General features: G+C 41.8%; 1 protein-coding gene across 2 annotated transcripts in view; it reads right to left on the reverse strand.

Annotated features, from left to right (window-relative positions):
• LOC311132554 (dystonin-like) overlaps positions 1-19547 on the reverse strand; it is a gene marked incomplete at its 5' end in the record, with an annotated part of 177663 nt that overhangs the window by 99209 nt on the left and 58907 nt on the right. For both annotated transcript variants that reach the window (XM_084165817.1, XM_084165816.1), the window contains 16 exons: positions 96-248; positions 521-646; positions 724-819; positions 1096-1200; positions 1806-1967; positions 2083-2160; positions 2321-2449; positions 2657-3122; positions 3262-3416; positions 3794-3887; positions 8022-8149; positions 8249-8344; positions 10224-10343; positions 12805-12911; positions 13505-13617; positions 14783-14949. In XM_084165817.1, the coding sequence (XP_084021943.1) occupies positions 96-248; positions 521-646; positions 724-819; positions 1096-1200; positions 1806-1967; positions 2083-2160; positions 2321-2449; positions 2657-3122; positions 3262-3416; positions 3794-3887; positions 8022-8149; positions 8249-8344; positions 10224-10343; positions 12805-12911; positions 13505-13617; positions 14783-14949 (2295 nt within the window). The remainder of the gene's footprint in view (positions 1-95; positions 249-520; positions 647-723; positions 820-1095; positions 1201-1805; positions 1968-2082; positions 2161-2320; positions 2450-2656; positions 3123-3261; positions 3417-3793; positions 3888-8021; positions 8150-8248; positions 8345-10223; positions 10344-12804; positions 12912-13504; positions 13618-14782; positions 14950-19547) is intronic.

Here is a 19547-nt window from a genome sequence, read left to right on the forward strand (position 1 = left end):
CATTTCAGAATGTGGGGGGGACATATACCCTCCCATCCCCAGTGAAAGTTGCGCCCCTGGTAGCACATATCTATAACAAGAGACTCAAATAGCACCTCTATTTGTCGGTAGTCACAGATGGCTTTGACGGGTATGGAGGACCTGACAGGGGTGTCTGGGGATCTGGGCTTGAGCTGGACGATGGCATTGGCCTTGCCCACCAACCCAGCCACTGTGCTGCGATACTGGAGGAGCTGCTCCTTCTCATCCTGGGGACAGACAGACCACACCCATGTTCCAGCATCAGTCAAACACACAGGTGGATTATGATACTTCACCAGCTCAGCATAAGCAGAATCTGCATAAGCAGGTAGTTAGTTAATGTTTAATGGTGGGGTATTAATTTGGAACCTCTAGGAATTCATAATTGGATTTCTGATCATGTCAGTCTTTGGGATTGGTCCAAGTGTCTCCTTTAACAACATAGTTTGGGAATGTGGCTATTGATTGTGTACCAACCAGTTCTTATTTGCCAGCTTACCATGGACTCCTGGATGTGATCCTCCAGCTTGTGTATGCTGCTTGTCCGATCACAGCCATACTTTCTTTGGATGTCACCTTGTAGGCTCTTCAGGTAGTCCATGGACTCTTTGGCATCATTGAAAAACTGTTTGGGCGTGAGGAAAGGAGATCAGATTAGCTTTTCGCAACTAGCAGGCCTTCAAAAACAGATAACTAACTCACCTCAAAATAGACTGCGTTGTCTTTCAGGTGCTGCTCCACACAAGAGCAGAGCTGTAGGATCCAACTCCACTGGGTCTGCATGGCTGCTCTATATGCCTAGAGGATTCCACACAGAAACATATTACAATAAAAAATACCATATTATTGTTCTTGTAGGAACAAGTTAGTGAAGCAATTGAAACGTACAATATTCAACTATTGAGCACAAATTTGTCATAGTTTTTATATTTTAATGGACAAATTACCACATTATCTGAGACGTACAATCTAACTGATTTATCATATAAAAAAGATTGGATTTGCACTAAAGGAGTTTATATCACATGGTTATGGAATGGTTATGTGACATCTGTAAACACAGACAGGGCTTACTTCAATAGTTAGCCTGGCAGGGTGGTTCTCCTGCAGAAGGTTCTCTGCATTATCCTGCACAGACTTGATCACCTTCTCCTTGTCGTCCAACTCTCTCATCAGATCCTACAGAGAGAGAGAGAGAGAGAGAGAGAGAGAGAGAGAGAGAGAGACACCCGAGATGTAACACAGCGTCCTTGGCATCCAACCATGGCCTGAGACCAATCCCTTCCCCCCCTAGGTATCCTACACCATGACTTGCAAGGGGTACGTATGGCACATTGGTAAAATAGCAATATCCATGTGTTTAAATGGTATGATGTAAGCCCCAAACAAGCCCCTATAACTCATTTCCACCCATACGTTATGTAGCTTTTGTAATTTGTTTTCAGAGAAAACATATCACCCTCAGAAATAAGATTTCCACAAGATATTGTTTCACCAGAAGGAAATGTGTTAATCCCTTTAGGTCAGCTGAGTCAAACCCACTTCCTGGTGGGAAGGCTATACATGCCAGCGGTGAATCCATGCCAGAAATGCATAGCTCAAATGTTTAGCCTCACAAAAGTCACCAACGACTGGCTAATAGAATGACTCTCTAAACATAACTATAATGTTAAAGTCATTCTAAATTGTCTACAAGAATGAATAGGAACTGAATAATGATATTATATTCTGCCAGCAAAATAAGGAAATAGAAATACAATGAGCTGAACAGTGGAGGGACTCACAGCGTGGTACTCTCTCTTCTTGGAGATTTTGCCGTTGCGCTCGCTCCAGTCGAAGGCGACCTCCTCCTCCTCTTTCTCGTTGAGCCAGATTAGTTCCATGGTGGCCCGCGACACAAAGTCATGCAGGCTCTCCAGGTTCTTCTGACGCTCCCATGAACATTTCTACAGAAGCCCAGAACCACAGGAAATAGTCAGGTTGTCCATGTGGTATTCAACATAGTAGTGAAGTGATTATTTTGTTAGTTAGAACTACCAAATATTTTAACAGGAAACTTACCAGTAACTTCCCATACTGGTTTTCTAATTTGCCCAGCTTCTCAGAATATCTTAGTTTTTGCGCTTGGGTCATCTGAATCTGAGATAAATAGACCATACGTTTTTATTAGTTGTCATATAAAAACTTTGCTGCATTGAGGGGTTTGCACTCAAAACAAAACAATTGAATGTGATGAGATATGTCTAAGTTTGTCCAGATAAAAACTTGGCAGAACAGGCTGACTGTTGCTTGTACATACCTCACTAAGTTTGGCTTCTTTAAGGCTCATTTGAAATTCTTCGATGGCTCTGTGAACACTTTTGTGGTTCTCTAAATGTGTTTCCACACTTGGCAAATCGGATCCCCAATCTCCATGATCCAATTGCACCTTCAAAGGAAGAGAAAACAATTATGAATTGGTCTCAAAATGTCTAAATCACAAATATCAAAATGTACAGGATTATACTAACTGTACAGTGAATGAACGTAGTTCTCTTGTAAAATATACTTTTAATCTCAATGAGACAACCTGTATAAATAAAGGGTAAATAAATATAATTGGCAGTCTGACACCGGAGCTTCACTAAGTCCTCACCTGCATCTCCTCCACCCAGTTGATCAGGTCCTGCACAAAGTTCATGTTGACCTCCTCCTCGGTCATGTTGGGGTCCACTAGCGAGGACTTGCCCAGGGGCTTGCGGATCTGCATGTGTTTGAGGTGCTGGAGGGATCCCGTGTCCATGCCTCCTCCTCCGCCCCCCATGTAGGCCTGGACTGAGCCGGGCTGCATGCCGCCGGAGGTCATGGCAGGGCTCAGGCCAGGGGTGAGGCCCGGGGTAAAGCTGGAGGTGAAGGTGGAACCGGGAGTTCCCAGGCCTCCAGGGGTGAGGGCTGGGGTGAGGCTGGAGTTGTGGTTTGATGAAGAGAAGCCTGAGTTGAGACTCTGAGTGATGTCTGAGATCATCATCTTGGTCTGTTCGGTGGTCAGGGTGCGTCCTTGACTGTACACAGAGGAACACTCTGCCCTCAGCCCCAGCAGGTCGTCACGGAGCTTGGATACCCTGGATCATACACACAACACACAATGATATGTTTATAAATATAGTTACATAATTTTTCAGTTTAATAAACATTTCATAACAAATGTTATGTTTATTTCTATGTATTGCGTGACATTTAGAGAAAGCAGTGAGTTTGCACCTTTGAACAAGCCGATCGGAGTAGTGGAACTTCCCGTCCAGCAGAATCTGGATGTCAACCACCTGCTGTCTCAGGTGGTTCTCACATTCCAGAAGGTACCCAGACACCTCTGCTTCATTCTGGAACTGGACCCCAGACTCTAATCTCTTAGCATCCTGAGAAAAAAAAAAAATGTCCAAACAGTTGGTGATGTACTTTTCTATTACAAAATTCAATAACAATAATTATATAAAAAAATAGACACACAAAATTAGCCTCATCAAATAAACATCAGTAAAAGCAGGACCTGGAGTATTCTGAGCTTTTGTCATGAATACGCTGTTCCAATTTTTTACATTTTAAATTTTAGTCATTTAGCAGACGCTCTTATCCAGAGCGACTTACAGGAGCATTTAGGGTTAAGTGCCTTGCTTAAGGGCACATCGACAGATTTTTCACCTAGTCGGCTCGGGGATTAGAACCAGCAACCTTTCGGTTACTGGCACAACGCTCTTACCCACTAAGCTACCTGCCGCCCCAATGTGGTACTTACAGACTGCAGGGCAGTTCGCGCTAACGCTAGTTTGTCCTCTCCAGTGACACAGTCCCGCTGGACCCTGGTTGCAATCTGCTGCAACATTTCAAGCCTAAAAGACAAAAATAAAATAATTGACATTAATATTTTAAAGAAGTAATTTGACAGAATAAACAACAAAGAAAATACGTACAAACAAACAAAAAAAGCTCTGACAGCCCTGACTTCTAATAGTTAACATCACCTCGGTCCATACACAGAGTTGTTATTGAGAAACATTGGAAAGACTGGGGTGCTGGAGAGCAGCGGCTCTATGGCTGGTCCGGAGAGAGTGCTGTTGCTCACAGACGAGACACTGCTGTATCCCATGTTGTATGCCATGTTGCTGTGCATGCTAGAAGACTATAGGACTATACAGAGCCACTCAGAGAATCACACTAGCTAGCTAACTTTGCTTCCATCTGAAACAGGAACTCCAGCACAGACATACACACACTCACAGATCCAACTGACACAGAGTGTTTTCCTCTCCCCCTTTTATAGGCCCGTCCTTGTCATCATGCAACCAGGTGAAGGGCCAATAAAATAGAACCCACCCCTTAAAGAACATGTTGCCCTAGGCCATAGAAGCTCATGGCATTATTTGTACAATCCATTACAGGTTCAGACAGTAACAGTCAGAGTTGGGTAGGTTACGTTCTAAATGTTATCCGTTACAGTTACTAGGTACCTTTCCAAAATTGTAATCAGTAATGTACCTTTTGGATTACACAAACTCATTAATGTAATCTGATTACTTTCAGTTACTTTCCCCTAAAGAGGCATTAGAAAAATACAAAAATAATTATTACCAATTGATCGACATCTATTGCAGGATAAATCAATGATAGAGTTTACATAGCTGGCCATAAATGGATATTGTATTTTACTTTATGGGTTGGTTATGTAGGATTCTTCCAACCCATTGCTTTCTACTACAGATTATAATTTGATTAGGCTATATCTTTACATAAAAAAAACTGTCTGTCAGATTTACAGTCATTCCAATTAATGTAATACCCCCTGATCTTCAATAATAGGTATTGGAAATATAGATTAGCCTAATTGTTTTACCTGAGCATAACCCCAAAAAACGAAGGATTTATTAGCCTACTCTGTTGTTTATGATGTTGTTGTCATGGAGCACTGATTGTGCTCATTGCTTCGAGTTGAAAAATAAATGCTGCTCTCATGGAATGGCATGCTTTGAGCACTACCGAAAAGTGCTATTTGCATGTGAAAAATGTATGCCATATGACGCATTTGCTATAGGCCTATTGTTTACGAATTTGTTGGCGACACTTCGATATCTCCATAATTTGCCGCTGATTAAGTCTATCAAAAGTGTGCCAATTTGAGCATGTGTCCGTGAGGCCTATGCACATTCTTTTTTTATCAACACAAATTAAATTGAGCAATAATAGCTCCATTCATGGTCTTCTTAAATTAAAGAAGATGGTCTTCTCATTTTTGACAGTATAGAGCACAATGCCTTGGAGGAGTTTAAAAGGGAGGAACTCCCTCAAACTTTTATTCCATAGGCTGGGTACCGCACTATGCAGCTGTTGCAAGAGCGCATTTTTTACTGGCTGTGCACTGGTCGCAAAAACAATGATTGATAGGCAGCTTAAACTTCTTCAATTCAACCATTATTGGGTTAAAATACATATATACAGTTGAAGTCGGAAGTTTATATACACCTTAGCCAACTACATTTAAACTCAGTTTTTCACAATTCCTGACATTTAATCCTAGTAAAACTTCCCTGTTTTAGGTCAGTTAGGATCACCACTTTATTTTAAGAATGTGAAATGTCAGAATAATAATAGAGAGAATGATTTATTTCAGCTTTTATTTCTTTTATCACATTCCCAGTGGGTCAGAAGTTTACATACACTCAATTAGTATTTGGTAGCATTGCCTTTAAATTGTTTAACTTGGGTCAAACGTTTTGGGTAGCCTTCCACAAGCTTCCCACAATAAGTTGGGTGAATTTTGGCCCATTCCTCCAGACAGAGCTGGTGTAACTGAGTCAGGTTTGTAGGCCTCCTTGCTCGCACACGCTTTTTCAGTTCTGCCCACACATTTTCTATAGGATTGAGGTCAGGGCTTTGTGATTGCCACTCCAATACCTTGACTTTGTTGTCCTTAAGCCATTTTGCCACAACTTTGGAAGTATGCATGGGGTCATTGTCCATTTGGAAGACCCATTTGCAACCAAGCTTTAACTTCCTGACTGATGTCTTGAGATGTTGCTTCAATATATCCACATAATTTTCCTCATGATGCCATCTATTTTGTGAAGTGCACCAGTCCCTCCTGCAGCAAAGCACCCCCACAGCATAATGCTGCCATCCCCATGCTTCACGGTTGGGATGGTGTTCTTCAGCTTGCAAGCAACCCCCTTTTTCCTCCAAACATAACGATGGTCATTATGGCCAAACAGTTGTATTTTTGTTTCATCAGACCAGAGGACATTTCTCCAAAAAGTATGATCTTTGTCCCCATGTGCAGTTGCAAACCGTAGTCTGGCTTTTTTATGGTGGTTTTGGAGCAGTGGCTTCTTCCTTGCTGAGCGGCCTTTCAGGTTATGTCGATATAGGACTTGTTTTACTGTGGATATAGATACTTTTTTCCTTGCTGTTGTTCTGGGATTGATTTGCACTTTTCGCACCAAAGTACGTTCATCTCTAGGAGACAGAACGCGTCTCCTTCCTGAGCGGTATGACGGCTACGTGGTCCCATGGTGTTTATACTTGCGTACTATTGTTTATACAGATGAACGTGGTACCTTCAGGCATTTGGAAATTGCTCCCAAGGATGAACCAGACTTGTGGAGGTCTACAATTCTTTTCTGAGGTCCAGATTAGGAATTTAGCCAGGACACCGGTGTTAACACCCCTTCTCTTACAATAAGTGCCATGGGATCTTTTAGTGACCACAGAGAGTCAGGACACCTGTTTAACGTCCCATCCGAAAGACGGCACCCTACACAGGGCAATGTCCTCAATCACTGCCCTGGGATTTTATTTTAGACCAGAGGAAAGAGTGCCTCCTACTGGCCTTCCAACACCACTTCCAGCAGCATCTAATCTCCCATCCAGGGCCCAACCAGGACCGACCCTGCTTAGCTTGAGTGGCAAGCCAGCAGGGTGGTATGCTAGTACAGTATGCTGCTGATTACATGTAATGGATTACAGATGAACGTGGTACCTTCAGTAATCCGTTACTCCACAATCCTGGTAACAGTTTGTGATAACAGGGGGTGTGGCACATACTGTACTACTGAGCTTCTACTGGTCTGCAAAGCCAATAGTTGTCTACATAATATCACAAAACATTACCAGATATCAACAAGCCAGGTGATTTCCAACATAAATAGTAACTGCAGTCCAAAAACCATTCATGCGAGATGGCATGATAAGAGTACAATCTGCCTGTGACTGTGCCAGAATGTCAGCTTCTAAACAACCTGATGTTGACAAGAAATGATGGGAACACCCACCATCAGCACTCTAAAGTACCTGAAAAACATCTGAATAACTGAACAACTTGAGCCGATAAACTAGGCATGGAATCACAGCACAATTAATGTCTACAAACCTGACAAGAGACATGGAAAGTGTCTTTTAGAAATAAATAGATACGAGAAAAATTTAGGATTTTCCAACACCTCAGTTTGAAGAACATTTACCTAACCAAACCACAGAATGTACAAGGGTAAAGACCATGACATTTCATGAACCACAGAAGAATCCAATTACTGCACATCCTTAAACAGAAGTTTAGACACAAAAGTATAATAATAATAATAATATGCCATTTAGCAGACGCTTTTATCCAAAGCGACTTACAGTCATGTGCGCATACATTTTTACGTATGGGTGGTCCCGGGGAACGAACCCACTTCCCTGGCGTTACAAGCGCCATGCTCTACCAATTGAGCTACAGAGGACCACATAGTATAATTATAAAAGAGGGGGACTTCATGTAACACAAATAAGCAGATCACCAGAGCACTCACCATTGACTCTGAAACCAATCATTATATACCGTTTTTCATCATCATTCTAATCAGGCAATTGGGTAAAATCTTCAATCTTAGTTAGCTTATGTACTTATAGCTGTCATGTAAGTACAGGATTAGTATTACAAATCCCAATAGTGTGTGGTGCTCCAGCAGTACCAGAAGGATGACCCTTCATACCTGTCCACTTCAGGCCTCAGGCTCTTCTCTCTCTCCAGCATGGCCACGATCAGCTTGCCCCATTCCTTCTCCACATCGTTGGGGTGAAACCCCTGAGGCAGCTGTATACGACCAAACTCCATCCACACCTGTCCCCCAACACACACACAGCAACATCTTAGTTAAGTTCATTGTAGTTTTCTGGTTCGAAAAGAGCTTATGAGGACAAATGAGTCGCGGTAGCATACCTCAAGCATTTTGTAAAGATGCTTGATTTTGCTCTTCTCGGTTTCTTTCAGCGGGATTTCATTCTCTTTAAACTGCAAGTACTGTGTATAAAGTGCCTGTAAAAATAAATAAAAATAAACATTAGTTCAGTGTAAACGTAGCAACATATCAGAGAAATATAGAATCAATACATTTTGTCTATGCTAATACACATTCATCTAATATCTGTGTATACTCACACTAGTCTGCTTTGAAATGACTGTACCACACAGAGCTCCTGTCGTATTAGCAGCTTAAGGACTATTTGAAGTAAACAGAGCTGCTCTCTGACACCTGTCAAAATCGCTCGCTTTAATATTTAATTTCATTAACATGACACTACTTATGGGCTATTTAGCCTCAGGCTTTCAGGTCCAAGTACTGTAAACTGATTTCCAGTTTACTGAAAACCAACCAGACAAACATTCCAGATATTGGAGGCTTATTGGAGGTTAATTCTTGATCAAACTACAGTGGCTTGCGAAAGTATTCACCCCCCTTGGTATTTTTCCTTTTTTGTTGCCTTACAACCTGGAATTTAAATTGATTATTGGGGGGTTTGTAGCATTTGATTTACACAACATGCCTACCACTTTGAAGACGCAAAATATTATTTATTGTGAAACAAACAAGAAATAAGACAAAAAAAACAGAAAACTTGACCGTGCATAACTAGAGACACCTTTTGCAGCAATTACAGCTGCAAGTCTCTTGGGGTATGTCTCCATAAGCTTGGCACATCTAGCCACTGGGATTGTTGCCCATTCTTCAAGGAAAAACTGCTCCAGCTCCTTCAAGTTGGATGGGTTCCGCTGGGGCACAGCAATCTTTAAGTCATACCACAGATTCTCAATTGGATTGAGGTCTGGGCTTTGACTAGGCCATTCCAAGACATTTAAATGTTTCCCCTTAAACAACTTGAGTGTTGCTTTAGCAGTATGCTTAGGGTCATTGTCCTGCTGGAAGGTGAACCTCCATCCCAGTCTCAAATCTCTGGAAGACTGAAACAGGTTTCCCTCAAGAATTTCCCTGTATTTAGCGCCATCCATCATTCCTTCAAATCTGACCAGTTTCCCAGTCCATGCCGATGAAAAAATCCCCACAGCATGATGCTGCCACCACCATGCTTCACTGTGGGGATGGTGTTCTCGGGGTGATGAGAGGTGTTTCTTTAAGCAATGGCTTTTTTCTGGCCACTCTTCCGTAAAGCCCAGCTCTGTGGAGTGTAAGGCTTAAAGTGGTCCTATGGACAGATACTCCAATCTCCGCTGTGGAGTTTTGCAGCTCCTTCAGGGTTATCTTTGGTCTCTTTGTTGCCTCTCTGATTAATGCCCTCCATGCCTGGTCCGTGAGTTTTGGTGGGCGGCCCTCTCTTGGCAGGTTTGTTGTGGTGCCATATTCTTTCCATTTTTTAATAATGGATTTAATGGTGCTCCGTGGGATGTTCAAAGTTTCGGATATTTTTTTAGAACCCAACCCTGATCTGTACTTCCCCACAACTTTGTCCCTGACCTGTTTGGAGCTCTCCTTGGTCTTCATGGTGCCGCTTGCTTGGTGGTGCCCCTTGCTTAGTGGTGTTGCAGTCTCTTGGGCCTTTCAGAACAGGTGTATATATACTGAGATCATGTGACAGATCATGTGACACTTAGATTGCACACAGGTGGACTTTATTTAACTAATGATGTGACTTCTGAAGGTAATTGGTTGCACCAGATCTTATTTAGGGGCTTCATAGCAAAGGGAGTGAATTTGGACTATTTTGTGTATGTCCATTACATGAAATCCAAATAAAAATCCATTTAAATTACAGGTTGTAATGCAACAAAATAGGAAAAACCCAAGGGGGATGAATACTTTTGCAAGGCACTGTAGGGATCTTTCTACCATTCAATATGGCAGGAAGTGTGCTAATTCAAGCTGCATTTGATGTGTAATCACGTTTCCTTTGTGATTTACCTTGAGTTCCACTGGGTTGTTAGGGAACGCTCTGTCTGACATCACTCCCACGTTGTGTTTGATCCACTGGCTCAGGTAATTCACCATGTTCTGGTACTCTACCCATTTGATATCAACATCCTGTTAAGAATACAAATATAAGTTTTAATCAATACATTGGCTCATGTAGGGATGTGTGCATTTTCTAAATGGAGCAAGTTCTTGGGGTAGAGCGTACTTTGAGTGTATTTCAAGTCGTTCAAGCAATACATGTTAGATCTATAGGGCATCTGCAAATATTACCACTGTACAATGTGCTAAACACCAGCTTGTCATAATATTTATTTGAACAGTTGGTGCTATACAAACTAAACTACAAAAATAAGTAGTTACGGCTCTTTGCTGTGGTTATTAGTGTACACACATCTCAGCATTCTTCCATAGCCTTTAAAACAACATTTCTACAATGTTCTAACACCTAAATACTGCCTTTTAGCATCCTGCTCAGACTTATTTGCCTCAACAAAGCCAGACTGAATAAAATGCCTTCTCTTAGACATATGAGTTATGCAATGGAATGCATATTTGCATATAACATCCGTGCCCAATCACAGCCAAGAATCAAGTTTAGAATCAAAGTCGGAGATCCAAGTGAAGAATACAGTCAAGAACGTATGCCAAAGGTAAGGCAAAAATACTTGTTACTTGATGTGAATCCAAAGGATCTGTGTGAAATATACAGTGAGGGGAAGTATTTGATCCCCTGCTGATTTTGTACGTTTGCCCACTGACAAAGAAATGATCAGTCTATAATTTTAATGCTAGGTTTATTTGAACAGTGAGAGACAGAATAACAATTAAAAAATCCAGAAAAACGCATGTCAAAAATGTTATAAATTGATTTGCATTTTAATAAGGGAAATAAGTATTTGACCCCTCTGCAAAACATGACTTAGTACTTGGTGGCAAAACCCTTGTTGGCAATCACAGAGGTCAGACGTTTCTTGTAGTTGGCCATCAGGTTTGCACACATCTCAGGAGGGATTTTGTCCCACTCCTCTTTGCAGATCTTCTCCAAGTCATTAAGGTTTCGAGGCTGACGTTTGGCAACTCGAACCTTCAGCTCCCTCCACAGATTTTCTATGGTGGATTACGGTCTGGAGACTGGCTAGGCCACTCCAGGACGTTAATGTGCTTCTTCTTGAGCCACTCCTTTGTTGCCTTGGCCGTGTGTTTTGGGTAATTGTCATGCTGGAATACCCATCCACAACCCATTTTCAATGCCCTGGCTGAGGGAAGGAGGTTCTCACCCAAGATTTGACGGTACATGGCCCCGTCCATCGTCCCTTTGATGCTGTGAAGTTGTCCTGTCCCCTTAGCAGAAAAACACCCCCAAAGCATAATGTTTCCACCTCCATGTTTGACGGTGGGGATGGTGTTCTTGGGGTCATAGGCAGCATTCCTCCTCCTCCAAACACAGCGAGTTGAGTTGATGCCAAAGAGCTCCATTTTGGTCTCATCTGACCACAACACTTTCACCCAGTTCTCCTCTGAATCATTCAGATGTTCATTGGCAAACTTCAGACGGCCCTGTATATGTGCTTTCTTGAGCAGGGTGACCTTGCGGGCGCTGCAGGATTTCAGTCCTTCACGGCGTAGTGTGTTACCAATTGTTTTCTTGGTGACTATGGTCCCAGCTGCCTTGAGATCATTGACAAGATCCTCCCGTGTAGTTCTGGGCTGATTCCTCACCGTTCTCATGATCATTGCAACTCCACGAGGTGAGATCTTACATGGAGCCCCAGGCCAAGGGAGATAGACAGTTATTTTGTGTTTCTTCCATTTGCGAATAATCGCACCAACTGTTGTCACCTTCTCATCAAGCTGCTTGGCGATGGTCTTGTAGCCCATTCCAGCCTTGTGTAGGTCTACAATCTTGTCCCTGACATCCTTGGAGAGCTCTTTGGTCTTGGCCATGGTGGAGAGTTTGGAATCTGATTGATTGATTGCTTCACAGGTGTCTTTTATACAGATAACAAGCTGAGATTAGGAGCACTCCCTTTAAGAGTGTGCTCCTAATCTCAGCTCGTTACCTGTATAAAAGACACCTGGGAGCCAGAAATCTTTCTGATTGAGAGGGGGTCAAATACTTATTTCCCTCATTAAAATGCAAATCAATTTATAACATTTTTTACATGCGTTTTTCTGGATTTTTTTGTTGTTATTCTGTCTCTCACTGTTCAAATAAACCTACCATTAAAATTATAGACTGATCATTTCTTTGTCAGTGGGCAAACGTACAAAATCAGCAGGGGATCAAATACTTTTTTCCCTCACTGTACATGCAGTGATTTATTTAACATGGTGATAATCACATTCATAAAAGCACATTTTACTCCTTATGCTTTCAAGAGGAATGTACACTGCAGTCAATTGCTTAAAAGGTATAAGTCAACCCATGCTGTTAATATGAATATGCTGCTTTGTATTGAGATGTATTTTGCTTTCATTATATTGTTTTTTAAATACGAAACTCTTCTTAACTCTAATTGCATAGGACATTTAAGTGCACTGTACAATAATCTGTTCATCGTGTACGTACATTTGCATTGATACCGTCAACACCATCAGGTACTTTAGGGAAGACATCATACAGTGTGGAGACGTATGTGATGACTGACTTCTCATCAGGAGACTGCACATCCACATCTGGTGAGAAAAGGTGAAATTAGATCCAATACACAACATGGTCATCATAAGTAAGTATTTAAAATCAGACATGAATACTATGTGTGATTTGAATCCTTTATATTCCATTTGCTTGTTGTGTTGTTTTAATTTTGAAAAGCATTTAATAAAACAAATAACAGTCAGTATAAATGTAGGATCTTAATTTGAATCAGTTTGCTACAACAGGAAAATAATCCTGCAGCAAACTGAAATGTGATTTATTATGTGGATTTCAATTAATGGAAATATTTTTAGGGGTTGATACATTTTTCATTAGGGAAAATACATTCTGAAATTGGAAATTACAAAGTTCAGAAGCCTTTTTAAAGCTTAAATACACTACAAGTTTAAAATGTCCTACACTGCAGGAACGTCTCCTGCAACAGGGTGATCAAATGAAGTCTGTAAGTAAAGTGGTGCTTAGAAGTCATCTCCCTGTTCGGGCAATAATGCATTGCATTTCTTCAAGCTGACTTACTCTAGCAAAGAGGTGTTAATGGCTTGGTGAATGTTTATCTGCTGTGTCAAACAAACCGTTAGAGATGAGCATGTGGATCAACAGAACAACTCACCCTCAGGGTCCAGTAGTCTGGCCACCCCAAGCCGTTCAGCCACACCAAAGGCCTGTTCTAAGTTTGACCGGCTAGTCTGGGCCGACACCCTGCCCATATCCACCAGATCAGGTCTGCAAAGGAAGAGAACATACTAATGGGAGCTCATCTGTTTTATGAAATGTTAATATGTGATACTTTTGGAAGAGGCAGAGCACAAATGTAGTATATTGGCAAATAATCATTTAGGGTGGTTTGCATTGTTATGTTTCAGGTTATTTCAGCTATTTCAGCACACACTATACTTCTTAAAATATGTTGGTATTAGTAAGGAACTTCTCATTGAAAAAAAAAATGTTTGTAGGAAAGTTTTAGTGTGATGAAAAAAGAATTAGCAATGTAATATCAGCCTGTAATATATTGTAATATAAGACTGTAAATAGTAAGCTAACTACAGAGGAAATGCCTAGGGACGCAGTGCAGTCCCAGACTTTCCAGTGAAATAAATACGTGTTTGCTCAAGAGCCAAAGACAGTCAGGCCAGCCAAACAGAGGTCAATGGTTAAGTTAAACAATTCCACGTGACCCACACATACGTCAATAACTTGTGTTGGGTTATGTGTCCATTGAACTTGAGAAGGCTAGGACTGCAAATAGTGATGTGACATTGACCATAACAAACAAAAGGGAGGTGGGAGAAAGGAGAAATACCTTTCCATCTACTGCAGTCTAGTTAATGTCATTTTAGGTCAGTCCAACAAGGTAGAATATACAGGGTCTTACTGAAATCCGATACTGTCTAACTGAAAATCCAACCACTAAGTGCTGCCTTATTGGGTTGATGGGAAACAGAGAAGTCCTAAATTGAATTGGTGCATCCTAAGTTGAATGCACCAATTTGTAAGTCGCTCTGGATAAGAGCGTCTGGTAAATGACTTAAATGTTAAATGTAAAGTCCAAGATTCAAAATGTGGTGGTGAATCACAGACGTGACTCAGCAAAAGACACACAAGTCAACAGAGGAGGAAAATAGTTTGGTTCTTATGTAAATTGTTGTTGTTATACACTGGAAAAATACTCATATAAGGTGATATTCCAGTTAAACCCTGATGAAAGACTAATGACGGAAAAATTGCTTTTAATATCTTTATTTTTATTTTTACGTAGCGCAAACAAGAAGGCCACTGTGCTGGAAGTTATATTTCAAATTAAATATATGGATTGGTGATATAGGCGTCTCTTTTTCAGATACAGGTTCTGTATCTCAAGTGTTAGCTGTATTTGTAAATGGTGTTGTACCTGTATTTGTGAATGATGGCATTGAACAGCCTCCCGTCCCTCCAGGAGGTGGTGAAGTTGTTACAGCGTACACCCACGTAGCCTTCTGTCATCTGTTGGGACCACATCAGCAGCCGCTCCTTGGCTGTCATGTCCTCCGACTCCCCGCAAACATGGATTTCAGAGATCTGGAAAGGAACAACACAAACAAGATATTATTAGGAACAACACAAACTAGTCATTACACCTTCATTACCATCAAACACCTAAATTACCATCAAACATGTGGGTGAGACAGACCATATCGGGGAGAATAAAGTATATCATATCATACCTCATGGAAATGGAAATACTTCAGATGTTAGGAACATATGTTTGAATTGGAAGCCTTTCTAGAGTCACAGACTGAATAACTAATAACAACATACATTTGCTAAATTCATTATATTGTGTTGAATGAATACACACATGATAAATGTCTGCACCAAATTCCTATAGCTACACCTCAATAATTCCTTATTTGGTTCATACTGAATCACAGTGTCCCTATTGGAAATGTTAAACATGTAAAATTGCCAGCTGGATAATAAATAAGCCATTAGTTGGCACAGGTTTAAGAGTGAGGGTATGATGATCTTAAACCAAACACATCCCCCTGTCGTTTCAACACAGTTGACATCAGGAAGCAGTTCCATGTATCTATAGCTGGAGGAAAAACATGATCACCTCTGACCTTGACAACAGGAAGTGGCCTTTGAATCCCCTCCTGCTGTGTTGTCATGCTTCATGTTTTGCTAGGCAATGCTGACCTAGCTACACTTTAACAATAGTTGAGCAAGCAAAATGATGGTAGCACTTTATTTGTAAAGTCCCAAATATATGGTTTGTACAGTCGTGGTCAAAAGTTTGCAATTAATTGCAAAGTCCCTCTTTGCCATGAAAATGAACTTAATCCCCAAAAAACATTTCCACTACATTTCAGCCCTGCCAAAAAAGGACCAGCTGCCATCATGTCAGTGATTCTCTCGCTAACACAGGTGAGAGTGTTGACGAGGACAAGGCTGGAGATCACTCTGTCATGCTGAATGACTTAGAATAACAGACTGGAAGCTTTAAAAGGAGGGTGGCGCTTGAAATCATTGTTCTTCCTCTGTTAACCATGGTTACCTGCAAGGAAACACGTGCCGTCATCATTGCTTTGCACAGAAAGGGCTTCACAGGCAAGGATATTGCTGCTAGTAAGATTGCACCTAAATCAACCATTTATCGGATCATCAAGAACTTCAAGGAGAGAGGTCCAATTGTTGTGAAGGCGTCAGGGCGCCCAAGAAAGTCCAGCAAGTGCCAGGACCGTCTCCTAAAGTTGATTCAGTTGCGGGATCGGGGCCACTTCTCTCCAGGAAAAACATCAGGGACAGACTGATATTCTGCAAAAGGTACAGGGATTGGACTGCTGAGGACTGGGGTAAAGTCATTTTCTATGATGAATCCCCTTTCCGACACCATTTTGTATACATCTGGCCCTTCATTGGACACTGTGTTAACAAACCTCCAAACGAGCTTCAATGCCATACAACAATCCTTCAGTAGCCTCCAACTGCTCTTAAACACTAGTAAAACTAAATGCATGCTTTTCAATCGAACGCTGCTGGCACCCGCCCACCCGACTAGAATCACCACTCTCGACGGGTCTGACCTAGAGTATGTGGACAACTACAAATACCTAGGTGTCTGGTTAGACTGTAAACTCAACTTCCAGACTCACATAAAGAATCTCCAATCCAAAGTTAAATCTAGAATCGGCTTCCTATTTCGCAATAAAGCCTCCTTCACTCATGCTGCCAAACATGCCCTCGTAAAACTGACTATCCTACCGATCCTTGACTTCGGCGATGTCATTTACAAAATAGCCTCCAACACTCTACTCAGCAAATTGGATGTAGTCTATCACAGTGCCATCCGTTTTGTCTCCAAAGCCCCATACACTACCCACCACTGTGACCTGTACGCTCTTGTTGGCTGGTCCTCACTACATGTTCGTCGTCAAACCCACTGGCTCCAGGCCATCTATAAATCACTGCTAGGCAAATCCCCGCCTTATCTTAGCTCATTGGTCACCATAGCAGCACCCACCCGTAGTCTACGCTCCAGCAGGTATATCTCACTGGTCATTCCCAAAGCCAACACCTCCTTTGGCCGCCATTCCTTCCAGTTCTCTGCTGCCAATGACTGGAACGAATTGCAAAAATCTCTGAAGCTGGAGACTCTTATCTCCCTTAATAACTTTAAGCATCAGTTGTCAGAGCACCTTACCGATCACTGCACCTGTACACAGCCCATCCGAAATTAGCCCACCCAACTACCTCATCCCTATATTATTTATTTTGCTCTTTTGCACCCCAGTATCTCTATTTGCACATAATCTCTTGCACATCTAGCATTCCAGTGTTAATACTATTGTAATTATTCTGCACTATAGCCTATTTATTGCCTTACCTCCATAACTTGCTACATTTGCACACACTGTATATATATTTTCTGTTGTATTTTCTGACTTTATGTTTTTTTTTACCCCATATGTAACTCTGTTGTTTTTATTGCACTACTTTGCTTTATCTTGGCCAGGTCGCAGTTGTAAATGAGAACTTGTTCTCAACTGGCTTACCTGGTTAAATAAAGGTGAAATAAAAAAAAAATAAAAAAAATTCTGATTGTTTGGGGCATCTGGAAAACACCTTGTCCGGAGAAGACAAGGTGAGCGCTACCATCAGTCCTGTGTCATGCCAACAGTAAAGCATCCTGAGACCATTCATGTGTGGGGTTGCTTCTCAGCCAAGGGAGTGGGCTTACTCACAATTTTGCCTAAGAACACAGCCATGAATAAAGAATGTTACCAACACATCCTCCGAGAGCAACTTCTCCCAACCATCCAAGAACAGTTTGGTGACGACCAATGCCTTTTCCAGCATGATGGAGCACCTTGCCATAAGGCAAAAGTGATAACTAAGTGGCTCGGGGAACAAAACTACGAAATTTTGGGTCCATGGCCAGGAAACTCCCCAGACCTTAATCCTATTGAGAACTTGTGGTCGATCCTCAAGAGGCGGGTGGACAAACAAAAACCCACAAATTCTGACAAACTCCAACCATTGATTATGCAAGTATGGGCTGCGATCAGACAGGATGTGGCCCAGAAGTTAATTGACAGCATGCCAGGGCGGATTGCAGAGGTCTTGAAAAAGAAGGGTCAACACTGCAAATATTGACTCTTTGCATAAACTTAATGTAATTGTCAATAAAAGCCTTTGACACTTATGGAATGCTTGTAATTATACTTCAGTATACCATAGTAACATCTGATAAAAATATATCATAACACTGAAGCAGCAAACTTTGTGAAGAACAATACTTGTGTCATTCTCAACTTTTGACCATGACTGTAGATGTTCAGTATACTGTATGTTCAACTAACTGTCAACAGAATTGAAACTATCAATTAACCTTAGCCCTAAATCTGTCCCAAACCGGTGAGTAAGCAAAAATGGACATTGAAATTGGGGTTGAATGTGAGTAACATGACATACAGTGAGGGAAAAAAGTATTTGATCCCCTGCTGATTTTGTACGTTTGCCCACTGACAAAGACATGATCAGTCTATAATCTTAATGGTAGGTTTATGTGAACAGTGAGAGACAGAATAACAACAAAATAATCCAGAAAAACGCATGGCAAAAATGTTATAAATTGATTTGCATTTTAATGAGGGAAATAAGTATTTGACCCCTCTGCAAAACATGACTTAGTACTTGGTGGCAAAACCCTTGTTGGCAATCACAGAGGTCAGACGTTTCTTGTAGTTGGCCACCAGGTTTGCACACATCTCAGGAGAGATTTTGTCCCACTCCTCTTTGCAGATCTTCTCCAAGTCATTAAGGTTTCGAGGCTGACGTTTGGCAACTCAAACCTTCAGCACCCTCCACAGATTTTCTATGGGATTAAGGTCTGGAGACTGGCTAGGCCACTCCAGGACCTTAATGTGCTTCTTCTTGAGCCACTCCTTTGTTGCCTTGGCCATGTGTTTTGGGTAATTGTCATGCTGGAATACCCATCCACAACCCATTTTCAATGCCCGGGCTGAGGGAAGGAGGTTCTCACCCAAGATTTGACGGTACATGGCCCCGTCCATCGTCCCTTTGATGCGGTGAAGTTGTCCTGTCCCCTTAGCAGAAAAACACCCCCAAAGCATGATGTTTCCACCTCCATGTTTGACGGTGGGGATGGTGTTTTTGGGGTCATAGGCAGCATTAGTCCTCCTCCAAACAGGGCGAGTTGAGTTGATGCCAAAGAGCTCGATTTTGGTCTCATCTGACCACAACACTTTCACCCAGTTCTCCTCTGAATCATTCAGATGTTCATTGGCAAACTTCAGACGGGCATGTATATGTGCTTTCTTGAGCAGGGGGACCTTGCGGGCACTGCAGGATTTCAGTCCTTCACGGCGTAGTGTGTTACCAATTGTTTTCTTGGTGACTATGGTCCCAGCTGCCTTGAAATCATTGACAAGATCCTCCCGTGTAGTTCTGGGCTGATTCCTCACCGTTCCCATGATCATTGCAACTCCACGAGGTGAGATCTTGCATGGAGCCCCAGGCCGAGGGAGATTGACAGTTCTTTTGTGTTTCTTCCATTTGCGAATAATCACACCAACTGTTGTCACGTTCTCACCAAGCTGCTTGGCGATGGTCTTGTAGCCCATTCCAGCCTTGTGTAGGTCTACAATCTTGTC

Source organism: Coregonus lavaretus (genome assembly GCF_964263955.1).
Source record: "Coregonus lavaretus genome assembly, chromosome: 1".
NCBI lineage: Eukaryota > Metazoa > Chordata > Actinopteri > Salmoniformes > Salmonidae > Coregonus > Coregonus lavaretus.